Below are 12,883 nucleotides of genomic sequence, written 5' to 3'. Positions count from 1 at the left end.
GGAACATGCTCGAAATGCAGATAATCAAAACAAACACACAAGACATCATGTAAAACATCAGCGTAACCATAGGGACAGAGAGAAGGTTTAAGCTTTCATTATTAAATATGAAGACAAAGATCAGCAGCTCAGTGAGGGAGTAGTGATGGTAATGAATTTGTCACCATGGTAACCTAAGTTACTCTCTTTGTGTTCTTTCACAATAAGAGTAAGCAGAATGATGATGAGTGTCAGAATAAGAGCTGAGGATGATGTCTGGACTAAAGTAACTAGATAGATTAGGGTTAATGAAACAATTAAATATCCATAATTGGAGAGAAAATGGCGCTCTACACACCTAGAGGATTCCTACTTAATCTGGAAAAATAACCTACTGTTGTATAAAAAGACACTTCACCAAGCTAGAACAGCTTATTTCTCATCATTAATAGAAGAGAACAAGAATAATCCTAGGTTTCTCTTTAGTACAGTTGCTAAACTTACACAGAGTCATAGCTCTGTTGAGCCATCCATTCCCTTAGCTCTCAGCAGTCATGACTTTATGGGATTCTTCTTAAATAAAATTGATTCTATTAAAAATAAAATCTTTGACATACTCCTGAAGATGATTACTTCATCCTCATCTAGTGAGACAACATTGGAAATAACTGTAGAACCTGATCTGTGTTTGGACTGTTTTGATCCTGTGAAGCTTCCTGAGTTATCAGAAATATTAGCTTCATCTAAACCTTCAACTTGTATGTTAGACCCAATCCCAACCAAATTATTTAAGGAAGTGTTCCCTCTGATTACCAGCCCCATTTTAGACATGATTAATCTATCTTTAGTAAATGGATCAGAACCACAGGCTTTTAAGGTAGCTGTAATTAAACCTTAAACAGCGCTAGGCTGGTTTAAATCTTATCTGTCTGACAGATTCCAGTTTGTTCATGTAAATGATAAATCATCTTTAAACTCCAGGGTTAATTGTGGAGTAGCACAGGGTTCAGTACTTGGGCCAATTATCTTTACTATATACTGGTCCTTCTCAAAATATTAGCATATTGTGATAAAGTTCATTATTTTCCATAATGTCATGATGAAAATGTAACATTCATATATTTTAGATTCATTGCACACTAACTGAAATATTTCAGGTCTTTTATTGTCTTAATACGGATGATTTTGGCATACAGCTCATGAAAACCCAAAATTCATATCTCACAAAATTACCATATTTCATCCGACCAATAAAAGAAAAGTGTTTTTAATACAAAAAACGTCAACCTTCAAATAATCATGTACAGTTATGCACTCAATACTTGGTCGGGAATCCTTTGGCAGAAATGACTGCTTCAATGCGGCGTGGCATGGAGGCAATCAGCCTGTGGCACTGCTGAGGTCTTATGGAGGCCCAGGATGCTTCGATAGCGGCCTTTAGCTCATCCAGAGTGTTGGGTCTTGAGTCTCTCAACGTTCTCTTCACAATATCCCACAGATTCTCTATGGGGTTCAGGTCAGGAGAGTTGGCAGGCCAATTGAGCACAGTGATACCATGGTCAGTAAACCATTTACCAGTGGTTTTGGCACTGTGAGCAGGTGCCAGGTCGTGCTGAAAAATGAAATCTTCATCTCCATAAAGCTTTTCAGCAGATGGAAGCATGAAGTGCTCCAAAATCTCCTGATAGCTAGCTGCATTGACCCTGCCCTTGATAAAACACAGTGGACCAACACCAGCAGCTGACACGGCACCCCAGACCATCACTGACTGTGGGTACTTGACACTGGACTTCTGGCATTTTGGCATTTCCTTCTCCCCAGTCTTCCTCCAGACTCTGGCACCTTGATTTCTGAATGACATGCAGAATTTGCTTTCATCCGAAAAAAGTACTTTGGACCACTGAGCAACAGTCCAGTGCTGCTTCTCTGTAGCCCAGGTCAGGCGCTTCTGCCGTTGTTTCTGGTTCAAAAGTGGCTTGACCTGGGGAATGTGGCACCTGTAGCCCATTTCCTGCACATGCCTGTGCACGGTGGCTCTGGATGTTTCTACTCCAGACTCAGTCCACTGCTTCCGCAGGTCCCCCAAGGTCTGGAATCGGCCCTTCTCCACAATCTTCCTCAGGGTCCGGTCACCTCTTCTCGTTGTGCAGCGTTTTCTGCCACACTTTTTCCTTCCCACAGACTTCCCACTGAGGTGCCTTGATACAGCACTCTGGGAACAGCCTATTCGTTCAGAAATGTCTTTCTGTGTCTTACCCTCTTGCTTGAGGGTGTCAATAGTGGCCTTCTGGACAGCAGTCAGGTCGGCAGTCTTACCCATGATTGGGGTTTTGAGTGATGAACCAGGCTGGGAGTTTTAAAGGCCTCAGGAATCTTTTGCAGGTGTTTAGAGTTAACTCGTTGATTCAGATGATTAGGTTCATAGCTCGTTTAGAGACCCTTTTAATGATATGCTAATTTTGTGAGATAGGAATTTTGGGTTTTCATGATCTGTATGCCAAAATCATCCGTATTAAGACAATAAAAGACCTGAAATATTTCAGTTAGTGTGCAATGAATCTAAAATATATGAATGTTAAATTTTCATCATGACATTATGGAAAATAATGAACTTTATCACAATATGCTAATATTTTGAGAAGGACCTGTATATGCTTCCAATAGGTCAAATTATCAGGCAGCATAGAATAAATTTTCACTGTTACGCTGATGATACTCAGCTTTACTTATCCATAAATCCTGATGAACCCAACCAGTTAGATAGACTACAAGCATGTCTTGAAGATATAAAAACTTGGATGACTTTAAATGTTGTCGTCTTTGGACCGGAGTCTTTAAAAATGAAACTGCTTAGTCAATCACTTAACCTGGATGGCATTAAATTGACCTCTGATAATAAAATAAAAACCTTGGTGTTATTTTTGACCAGGACATGTCATTTAAATCCCATATTAAACAGGTTTCTAGGATTTCCTTCTTTCTCCTCCAGAACATTGCCAAAATTAGAAATATCCTGTCCAGGAGTGATGCTGAAAAACTAGTCCATGCATTTGTTACTTCAAGGCTGGACTATTGTAATTCTTTACTATCAAGATGTCCACAAAATGCAGTTAAAAGCCTTCAGCTGATTCAAAATGCTGCAGCAAGAGTTCTGATGAAAATTAAAAAGAGAGATCATATTTCTCCTATTTTAGCTTCCCTTCATTGGCTCCCTGTTAAATCCAGAATAGAATTTAAAATTCTCCTCCTCACATATAAAGCCCTTAATGATCTAGCTCCATCATACATCAGAGATCTGATTGGTCCATATGTTCCTAACAGAGCACTTTGTTCTCAGACTGCAGGTTTACTGGTGGTTCCTAGAGTCTCTAGAAGTAGAATGGGAGGCAGATCCTTTAGTTATCAGGCTCCTCTCCTGTGGAACCAGCTCCCAGTTTTAGTCCGTGAGGCAGACACCCCGTCTACTTTTAAGGCTAGGCTTAAAACTTTCCTTTTTGATAAAGCTTATAGTTAGAGTGGCTTAGTTTATCCTGAGCTATCTCTGTAGTTATGCTGCTATAGGCTTAGGCTGCTGGAGAACATAATGAACACTTTCACCCTCTTCGCTACATTCTCACACTACTCTCCAATTTTGCATTATTTGCTGTTATTTCAGCTTTTAACTTTGTTCTCTCTTTTCTCTTCCTAGAAGCTACACCTGGCCTGACTCTGTGTCTACCTGTGACACCTTTCTGGAGAGGGGAATCGTCCGAGCTTCTGCTGGCAACAACTTAATGCTCACCCTCTACAGATGATCCACATGGCCCTGTCTTTTAGTGTTTAACCCTTTCTCTCTCCTAGACATGGCTACTGACTGAGCTTCTACTGTAACTAACTCTATGTTCTCTCTTTCAGACTCTAACCTTGAAAACTGGATCAGAGTTTATCTGTTCTTTCTTTCTAGATGAAACGACTAAAGGAGCTACATCCATTAACATTGACTTTTCCTTCCCATAGAAAGTACTCCTGGATCAGTGCTTCTTTGTTCTCTTTGTGTCTCTACTCTGTTCTCTCAAACCCCCAGTCGGTCGTGGCAGATGGCCGCTCACGCTGAGCCTGGTTCTGGTTCTGCTGGAGGTTTCTTCCTGTTAAAAGGGAGTTTTTCCTCTCCACTGTCGCTACATGCATGCTCAGTATGAGGGATTGCTGCAAAGTCAACACCAGTGACTGTCCACTGTCTCTACATGCTCATCCAGGAGGAGTGAATGCTGCAAGTCACTGACTGGATGCAATCTGCTGGGTTTCCTTAGATAGAAAAACTTTTTATCCAATTTGAATAAATAACTTAATCTGACTGAACTGTTCAATGATTAGTTATTAATTGGAATGTATGAACCTGACTTTTGTGAAGCGCCTTGGGACGACGTGTTGTGAATTGGCGCTATAGAAATAAAACTTAATTGAATATAATCCATATAAAAAAAAACTAATCATCCAAAGATACTCATTTGTGTCAAAATCGATATAAACTAACCCCTTCTTCTAGCAGCGCTGCGATAACAGAGACCCTGAGCCCCTCTTCTCCCTGAACTGCTGCTGGAGGTTTAACCTCTGCTAACATGGCGACTACAGCCAGAGGAAACATGCTAACCTCTTCAGACGACAAGGCAAACACAAAGAGTTGTTCAGAGATACTTTCCCAAAGAGGCAGACTGACAGGAAATACGACATACCAAACAATGCTACAAGCTAGCTGCACTAACACTACAAGCTAATGCTACATGCTAGCTGTGCTACTGCTATATGCCAGTTGCGCTAACACTACAAACTAACGCTACATGCTAGCTGCGCTAATGCTACAAGCTAACATTACATGCTAGCTGCGCAAATGCCAAATGCTAGCTGTGCTACTGCTACATGCTCGATGCGCTAGTGCTACAAGCTAACGCTACATGCTAGCCAGACTACAAACTAACAATACATGCTAGCTGCGCTAAGGCTACATGCTAGCTGCGCCAAGGCTACATCCTAGCTGCGCCAAGGCTACATGCTCTGCGATAACGCTACTCTGTGCTATCGCTACATGTAAGCTGAGCTAACATAGGAAGAAGTACAAGGGAAATAAATGAAAAGGATTCAACAGAAGTTTACCATATATGCCAGGGGCTTTAGATCGTTTCAGATCACTTATTTAACATGTTCTAATATCCTTATTGGCGCTATATAAATAAACTGAATTGAATTGAATTATTTAGATATTTGATTGTTCTCCTACAGAACACTTTAACTTCAGATGTCTGGTACCATCACACAGAGGGAATGTCAGTCAGACTGAACTGAGCTGCAGCTTCTTACCATCACAGGGGAAGGTCAGAGGTTCCCTGAAGTCCTCGCTGACCACCGTCACCTTCACGCCCACTCCAAGAGCCAGGTGCAGCTCATCATGGCCGACAGAGGGAGACCACACGAAGCCCGAGTTCTTAGATCGGTCACTGTAAGGGTACGCTGAGCGCAGCCTGCACAGACACAGATGATGTCAGTGATCAGGTGTATCCATTCACACCTTTCCACCTCCATGTAGGTAAAATCTGATGTTTTTCAGAAGAATAAAGGCCAGTTCTGGGTCTGGTCACCATTGTCACAAGATGTTTATGTGTAAACATTCAGATTAGATCTGGACCTCTGAGATGTTACTGTCTGAGCTGGAAAACAAAACCATCAAGTTACTTCTGTTTAAATAAAGACCCAAGCATCATTATAGCAACGGCGTCTCTAAGTCTGTTCAGCGAGTCACTCACACATCCAGCATGTGACAGAAAGCCGCCACCTCCTCGTCTCTCTCCTCTGACACCTGGAACAGCTCGCATCCAAATCCATTGGTCCTGGAGCCCAGAGACACCTGTCAGTCACACAGAGGCAGCCAATCAGAGCAGAGTTTTTTAAATGGTTTCTGCAGTTGTAGAAACCTGACCTCAGATGAAGGTTTAATAAATATTCATGCTGTGGAGACGTTGCTGTTGCCCTGCTAGTTAAACTGGTCTGACTGGTGTTTAAACTGAAGTCTCAACATGTTGCAGTGAACTGGAAGGAAACACTGTGTTCTTTCTAAGAAACATGGAGGAACCAGAATGAAACTCTCAGTCCAGTTTACCAATGAATCGTCTGTACCTTTGGACCAGTCAAAAGACGATTTAAGCCTAGGTTTGATTACAGAAAGTGATGCAGACCCTCAGACAGTGAGTCTCTGTTTCTGCAGCTCCAAACAAGCAGACCCTCCTTCAAAACTGGACTAGATGGAGTCAGAGCCTAAGCTTCCCCTCCACCCCATTTACAGTGTAGCCCACAACTTTATCAGGCTGGCTGGCTGTCAGATTCTTACCGGGTCTGCAGAAACCCGCCGCAGGTTCTTGTAGCTCTTCACTGCAGGTATGTAGGTCCTGGGAGGCACCTGTGGTGGGAGGGTCTTACTGCGAGCCACGGGCTTCCCTGGTTGGTCCCCGTTAGTGTGCCGAGCTGGCAGTGGAGGTCTGCCCTCGTTGAGTCTTGAGAGTGAGTCATTGATGATGTCATAGTTCAGTTCTGCTGAGGTCACTTTCAGCTGGTCCACTTCAGGCTGAAACAGGTTCACGTCTCGGGGGGCGGTAGGTGGTCGGGGGGGCAGGAAGGGGATCTCTGACCCTGACGGAGGACGCAGGGGATGTCTGGGTGGGATGGCAGGGGGAACATCGTCAGGGAGGGAAGAGCTTTTAGAAAGAAACCCTAAGCTTGGTCCAAATGAGTCCTCAGGGCTGGATCCAGTGAGGTCCCTGAACTTACTGACCTCAGGACAGTCCAGGATGTAGGGGGACTCCTTCATGAACACCCCTTGAGGAGGGGATGGCCTGGGTGGGAGGGGAAGCGGAAACTGGGACCCCCCAGGCTGGTTCAGTGAAGAGTCTGATCCAGAGAGATCCATCAGCAGGTTCCCTCCTGAGGGGGCGGGAAGGTTCTGACTGGGCATGGGCCGGGCTCGATCTGTAGAAGGATTTGGAGTCTTTAAGCTGGTTTGGCTGGGAGCTCCAGGTTCTGTGTGGCTGGTTCCAGTCCCGTTCTTGTCCTGTTTAAGTCTGGAGAGAGCATCGTACTCCATCTGGAGGGCCTCGGCCAGAACCAGCTCTCTCTGACTAAGCCCCAGAGACTCCAGACACCCCCAGCCCGCCTCGCTGCTCTCCTTTTCGGTTTGAGCTGCAGACATGGTGCCTCCAAGCTGAGGAGATGCAGGGGAACCTTCTGGGAGATCTGTGGTGGAAAAATAATCTCATTAGAGCTTTTTAAATCAGGTTCAACAGGGCATCCAGTAAAGCTGCAGATTATGGTTCTCTTCAGGTTGGTTCTGCAGAACCTATTCTAGCAGGCAGCCTTCAGAGTGGGAGTAGAGAACCCTATTCTACAGTTCACAAGCATGATAAAATGTTCAGGTAGAAGCCAAGTTGCGTTAAAAACAGCATTCATACGGTGAAACGGTGTATTGCTGGTGGTGGCAGCAACACTATGACAGCAGCCGTTAGTCTGCACTACTTTCCTGAAGGGAAGAGGATCAGAGCTGCCTGGATCAGAGCTGGAAAACTGAGGAGGGACAGATGGGCTGGTCCCACCATGCACAGCCAGGTGTGATCAGAGGACTTCTCAGCAAACTGCTTCAAACAAGAAACCTCTGAATCGACCAGAGAAATGATGTCAGAGGTCAGATATCTGCAGATGAAGGAGGACGTTGAAGCAGAGTCTATAGCCTCGCTGTTCAGAAGATCTGATGGGAAAAGATCTCCAAATAAAAGGTTGTTGCTGCTGTTGCTAAATGGATCAAGGCTCAGCAGGTAAGAACACTTCCTGGTTGCAAACGTACATTTAGATATCAGCAGTCATTGTTAATAATTAAAAATCTGAAATTATTATTTTTATTATTATTAATCAGTCAGTCAGTCATTTTCTATACCGCTTCTTCCATAGTGGGTCACATTGAAGCTGGTGCCTATCTCCAGCAGTCTACGGACGAGAAGCCGGGTCCACCATGGACAGGTCGCCAGTCCTTCTCAGGGCAACACAGACATACACTCATTCACACCTAGAGGCAATTTAGAGACACCAATTTACCTAACAGTCATGTTTTTGGATTACTATTATTATTAATAATAAACTGAAATGAGGATTATTATTAATAAAATAAGATGAATTACACGTGCTTACAATATATTTAAATAAATGTCTCTCTAAAGGTTCTGATATAAAGTACAAAAATGACGACAGATAGTGTCTAAGGATCTTGAATCATGCCTTGCTGCCATTTATTGTAACCCTGGATTTACTCTGCATCGGCTCCGGTCCGGTCCAGTCCGTTCCACTGCGAAGCCCAGAAGAGCTCCAAGAACCATAGGCAGATTTCTCAATAAAAGCCAGTGATAAATGTGGCAGCAAGTCCAAACCAAGTCATTCTGTGGAAGGTAAACTGCTTTATTCTTTGTTTGATGCATCCAGATATTTTCATGGGTTTTCTTCTACAATGGATGAGTTCACTGAGGGCAGAGAAGCTGTATTTGTTGCTTCATTTGGTGCATTTAATGTTTAGTTGCTCAGTTTATAATACGTTAGTTAACCCAGTAACTGATCTAAATGATCGAATGTTAACAACTGCTAATATATACAAGTGTATATATAAATGTATGGGTGTATTTATTAATATAGCCAGATCTAGGTGGAGTGACGCTGGGTTCACACTAGATGGTCATCATGCTGCAGCATCTGATGAAAGCTGACCGACTCTGCTGCGTCTCTCTCTGATAGTGACTGAAATACATTTAAAGAAACATCAGATTCTTTGCTGTTGCCATTGTAGCGGCAGTCAGTTTACGTGACGGGGTTCCCCTTCTACATCATAAAAGAGCACAAAGGAGTAGCCTGGAAATGCTTTTTTAGTGAAATTTATGACCATATATCTCAACAACTGTTCATTTCAGCAGCATAAATTTACTTTCTAAAATATTTTATCAATGTTTCCTTTCCATAAATGTAATTGGATTTATAATGAAAATTCGATGTGACGGGCTCTTTAATGATCTAGCTCCATCAAACATCAGAGATCTGTTTGGTCCATATGTTCCTAACAGATCACTTGGTTCTCAGACTGCAGGTTTACAGCATCATCCAAGCTTCTGCTGGCAACAACTTAATGCTCACCTTCTACAGATGATCCACATGACCCTGTCTTTTAGTGTTTAACCCTTTCTCTCTCCTAGACATGGCTACTGACTGAGCTTCTACTGTAACTAACTCTATGTGCTCTCTTTCAGACTCTAACCTTGAAAACTGGCTCAGAGTTTATCTGTTCTTTCTTTCTAGATGAAACGACTAAAGGAGCTACATCCATTAACATTTACTTTTCCTTCCCATAGAAAGTACTCCTGGATCAGTGCTTCTTTGTGTCTCTGCTCTGTTCTCTCAAACCTCCAGTCGGTCGTGGCAGATGGCCGCTCACACTGAGCCTGGTTCTGGTTCTGCTGGAGGTTTCTTCCTGTTACATGCATCCTCAGTATGATGGATTGCTGCAAAGAGACTTGATGCAAACTGCTGAGTTTCCTTAAGTAGAAAACTTTTACCAACTGCAATAATAAACTGAACTTGAAAAATGAGGATCTAATTAGAATGAATGTAATTACTTGAATCTGTTTGTAAGATTGGACTGATTATAAAGTTCTGAGTATAAACTGGATCTGTTTGTTTAGTAAAGTGTCTGGAGATGACCTGCTGGGAATCACCATCACATAAATAAACTGAACCCAAAGAGTTTCAAATAACAGAAAGAGAAACTAACCTGGTTCTGAAATATTTTTCACAGATTTTCATTTATTTATTTCTATTTTTTAAATAAATAAAAATATTATTGAGGTTTTTTTTTTCCTGTCTGACTGTACATCAGCGTTTTAGGCTGGTGCAGCTCAAACTACAGCTGGTTTAATCATATTCTTCCATTTCTGATTCATATCTGAAGAATGATGCAGATAAATCAGGAGAAGAAGAGAACGTTGAGCCTGTGTGAAAACAGACAAAAGCCTTTTTAATGAAGGTGTGGGGGGGCTGGAGTCACATGACCGAGGTCACTGAGTGACAACAGGAACAGAATCAGAGAGGGGCGGGGCTTGGCTGTAACTGCAGCCCCACCTCCTGCCAGATACACACAAACAGCCTGAAGCTCAGACTAGAAACCAGTTTCTGTTACTGGGAAATACATCTAATTTCCTCATGTCTCCCTCCCACCTGGTCCTCAGTAGGTCTAAAAAACCTGAGTGGAACAACAGATCACCCACAATAAACTGTCCAACCTCAGTGCTTCCTCAGGATCTAAGAAGGAAACCATCAGCTGCTGCTCATCATCATTGTGAGCACCTCTGTGGAAGTAGGAGTTTGGGCAGTTTGCTTCTCTGGAGCCAAGGCAGAAAGAAAGCAGCACTGACCCTAGAGAATTCCCTGTTCCTGCCCATCAACCTGGGAAGGGTCATAAGGTCATCTCCAAACCATCTGAAGTGCACCATCCTACAGAAAGAAAGATTATTCCCAAGAGGAAAACATTTCAGATAACCTTCCTATGAGTGGATGTCCCAACAGATTCAACCCAAGGTCAGAGCGTGAAGCTCAGGCTCTACAAGCTTCAGTTAGCAGATTAAAGGTTAAAGTTCAACTCAAACACTTCATACCAACTGTCAAGCATGGTGGTGGAGGGCTGATGATGTGGGCTTGTTTTGCACCTTGTAGTCACTAAGTGTATCATAAAGTCCTCTGTATACCAAGTATTCAAAGTCAACATGAGTCCATCTATCCAACAGCTGCAACTTGGTCCAAACTGGGTCATCAACAGAACAATGACCCAAAACGCAGCAGCAGATCTACAATAGAATGGCTGAAAAAGGAAAGAATCAAAGTGCTAGAATGGTCTAGTCAAAGTCCAAACCTAAACCTGACTGAAACCCTGTGCTGGGACAGTTACATGAACTGCTGCCTGGAGCTGCCTGTCTCTCTGAAGACGCACCTGAGCCCGTTTGAACCAGAACAGAAGATCCAACCTGAGAGAAACACCCGGTCAGACCTGAAGTAAGATGTTCAGTGATGATCAGAGGCTGTCACTGTCAGCTGATCCGAACCATCCGAACCACAGCACACTCATTGTTTTTAGCTCCAGTTCGTGCTGCTGGTGCCTGGTTGACAAGAAGCAGAGCCCCACTATGAACATCTTCTTCTCAATCTGCTGTGGAGCAAACAGCGCCTCTCTGCTGCCACATTTACACAAAGTATCATGAGTCCACTCACAGGAACATCCCTCCAAGCTGCCGCATAACGAAGGGGACATATCCTGCAAAATCTACTTTTTTAGCCTTTAAATACATTTTCCTGTGTACCTGAACTCTGTAGAAGGGCAGAAAAGTTGAATTTAGTCTCTCCAGGTTTCTGTTTGGGTGGTATTTTTCAGTCCGTTCAGGTTTCTCTATCATTTGTTACATTTTTCCAACTGTTTTGTCACAGTTTTTCCTGCTGAACAGCTAAATAAGGTCATGGATCTGCGGCTGATCAATTTCTTGTATTTGTAATTTTTATTTCTCGCTGTGATTTTGTAGTCCAAGCTGAAGAGTGCCGACGCTGAAAGAGGATAAGTTCGGTTGGGTTGTTGGGTGTTTTAACACACAATTCATGACACCGTCCCCCAGCATCAGAACCTCTTAAAGTTCCTGATTAAATTTTATTTCATGGAAATGTTCCCACATCAGTGGAAAAATTCCTCTTCGTCTGCATGAAGTTCTTGAAGGACGAGTTCTTCATCAACCTCCTCCAGTATCAAGAAGGATTTGCTGAAAGACTTCATCTGATTAAGGGCTCGGTTCCTTCTGTCTATGGAAACGACGGATGCAGGAAGCTGCAAATAACGCTTAAATGACACCAAACTTTATTTTAGACATGAATTTATTGTGTAGATGTGACGTCCTGGCCGTGGTTCTGATAGCAGCAGCATCGGGTCTTCTGCTGATGTTGGTGCTGCTTTTAGCTTCTGGAGAACAGAACCGTTCTGCGTGTTTTAATATTATTATTACATTAACAGTTTTCATTGTTGTTGCTGTTTTTGTCTAGTTTCTGTGGTGCTAGATCATTGTTATCAAACTACAAAAATGGCCGAACGGGTTAAAGTGGAGCGCTCTTTGACCTTTAGGGGGCGGGGTGTAAAGTGCCTCAGCAGCATTTAAAGAGACGGCACCAAAACAAGTTGCTCTCAGACGTTCCTCAGAACAGGTAAAAGAGGAGCCTGAGGAGCTACAAGAACAAGGAGTTCAGACCAAAGCGTTGAGGTTCCACCTTATATAGACCACAGCTGGATGATTTAAGGGGGAAAGGAAGGATTTAAAAGCATCATAGGTGCCCTTTAATGAAGATCAAAGCCAAGAGAGGCAAAGTATCAGATTCACAAGCAGCAGCTCTGTTTGTGACGTTCAGAAGGAAATATTCACCAAAAGCTAGAGGTCATTTTAAAGCTGCAGAACCGAGAAACTGCTTTGGTCCAAATGCAATAAAGTTTCGCTGACTTCAGAACAAATAGAGATGAATCAGTTCCTAGGAAGAACATCAAAAGCTTTATGTAAACATCTCCACCTATCACTGACTCTGGACCACCATCCTGAAGGTGACTCCTCACTAATTCAAGTCCATGATGTTCTCACAGAGCAACGTTTCTGTTCTCTGACACCTGGAGCTGCCGTGAGGAAACATCTCACTGTAGCTGCTGTGTCTGCACCAGAGACATTAACCTGCTCACATCTGCAGGACATGGTGGTGTTTCCACCAGCAGATCACCCCTGCTGTTTGCTCTGCTGAGATGAAGGAGGGGAGATGACTCCATGAGGACCTCACTGAC

At 43.2% G+C, this 12,883-nt stretch overlaps 1 protein-coding gene across 1 annotated transcript in view; it reads right to left on the bottom strand.

Moving 5' to 3' along the window:
- The window catches only part of pik3c2b (phosphatidylinositol-4-phosphate 3-kinase, catalytic subunit type 2 beta), a 48,194-nt gene that overhangs the window by 26,315 nt on the left and 8,996 nt on the right, over positions 1 to 12,883 (bottom strand). The window contains exons 2-4 of the mRNA XM_047347716.1: positions 6,338 to 7,236; positions 5,757 to 5,857; positions 5,314 to 5,474 (exon numbers count right to left, since the gene is read on the bottom strand). Of these exons, the coding sequence (XP_047203672.1) occupies positions 5,314 to 5,474; positions 5,757 to 5,857; positions 6,338 to 7,192 (1,117 nt within the window). The 5' untranslated portion in view covers positions 7,193 to 7,236. The remainder of the gene's footprint in view (positions 1 to 5,313; positions 5,475 to 5,756; positions 5,858 to 6,337; positions 7,237 to 12,883) is intronic.

This window comes from Girardinichthys multiradiatus, chromosome 20 (assembly GCF_021462225.1).
Source record: "Girardinichthys multiradiatus isolate DD_20200921_A chromosome 20, DD_fGirMul_XY1, whole genome shotgun sequence".
Lineage (NCBI taxonomy): Eukaryota > Metazoa > Chordata > Actinopteri > Cyprinodontiformes > Goodeidae > Girardinichthys > Girardinichthys multiradiatus.
The sequence above is the reverse complement of the archived record's forward strand: the minus strand, read 5'-3'. Positions and strand labels throughout refer to the sequence as shown.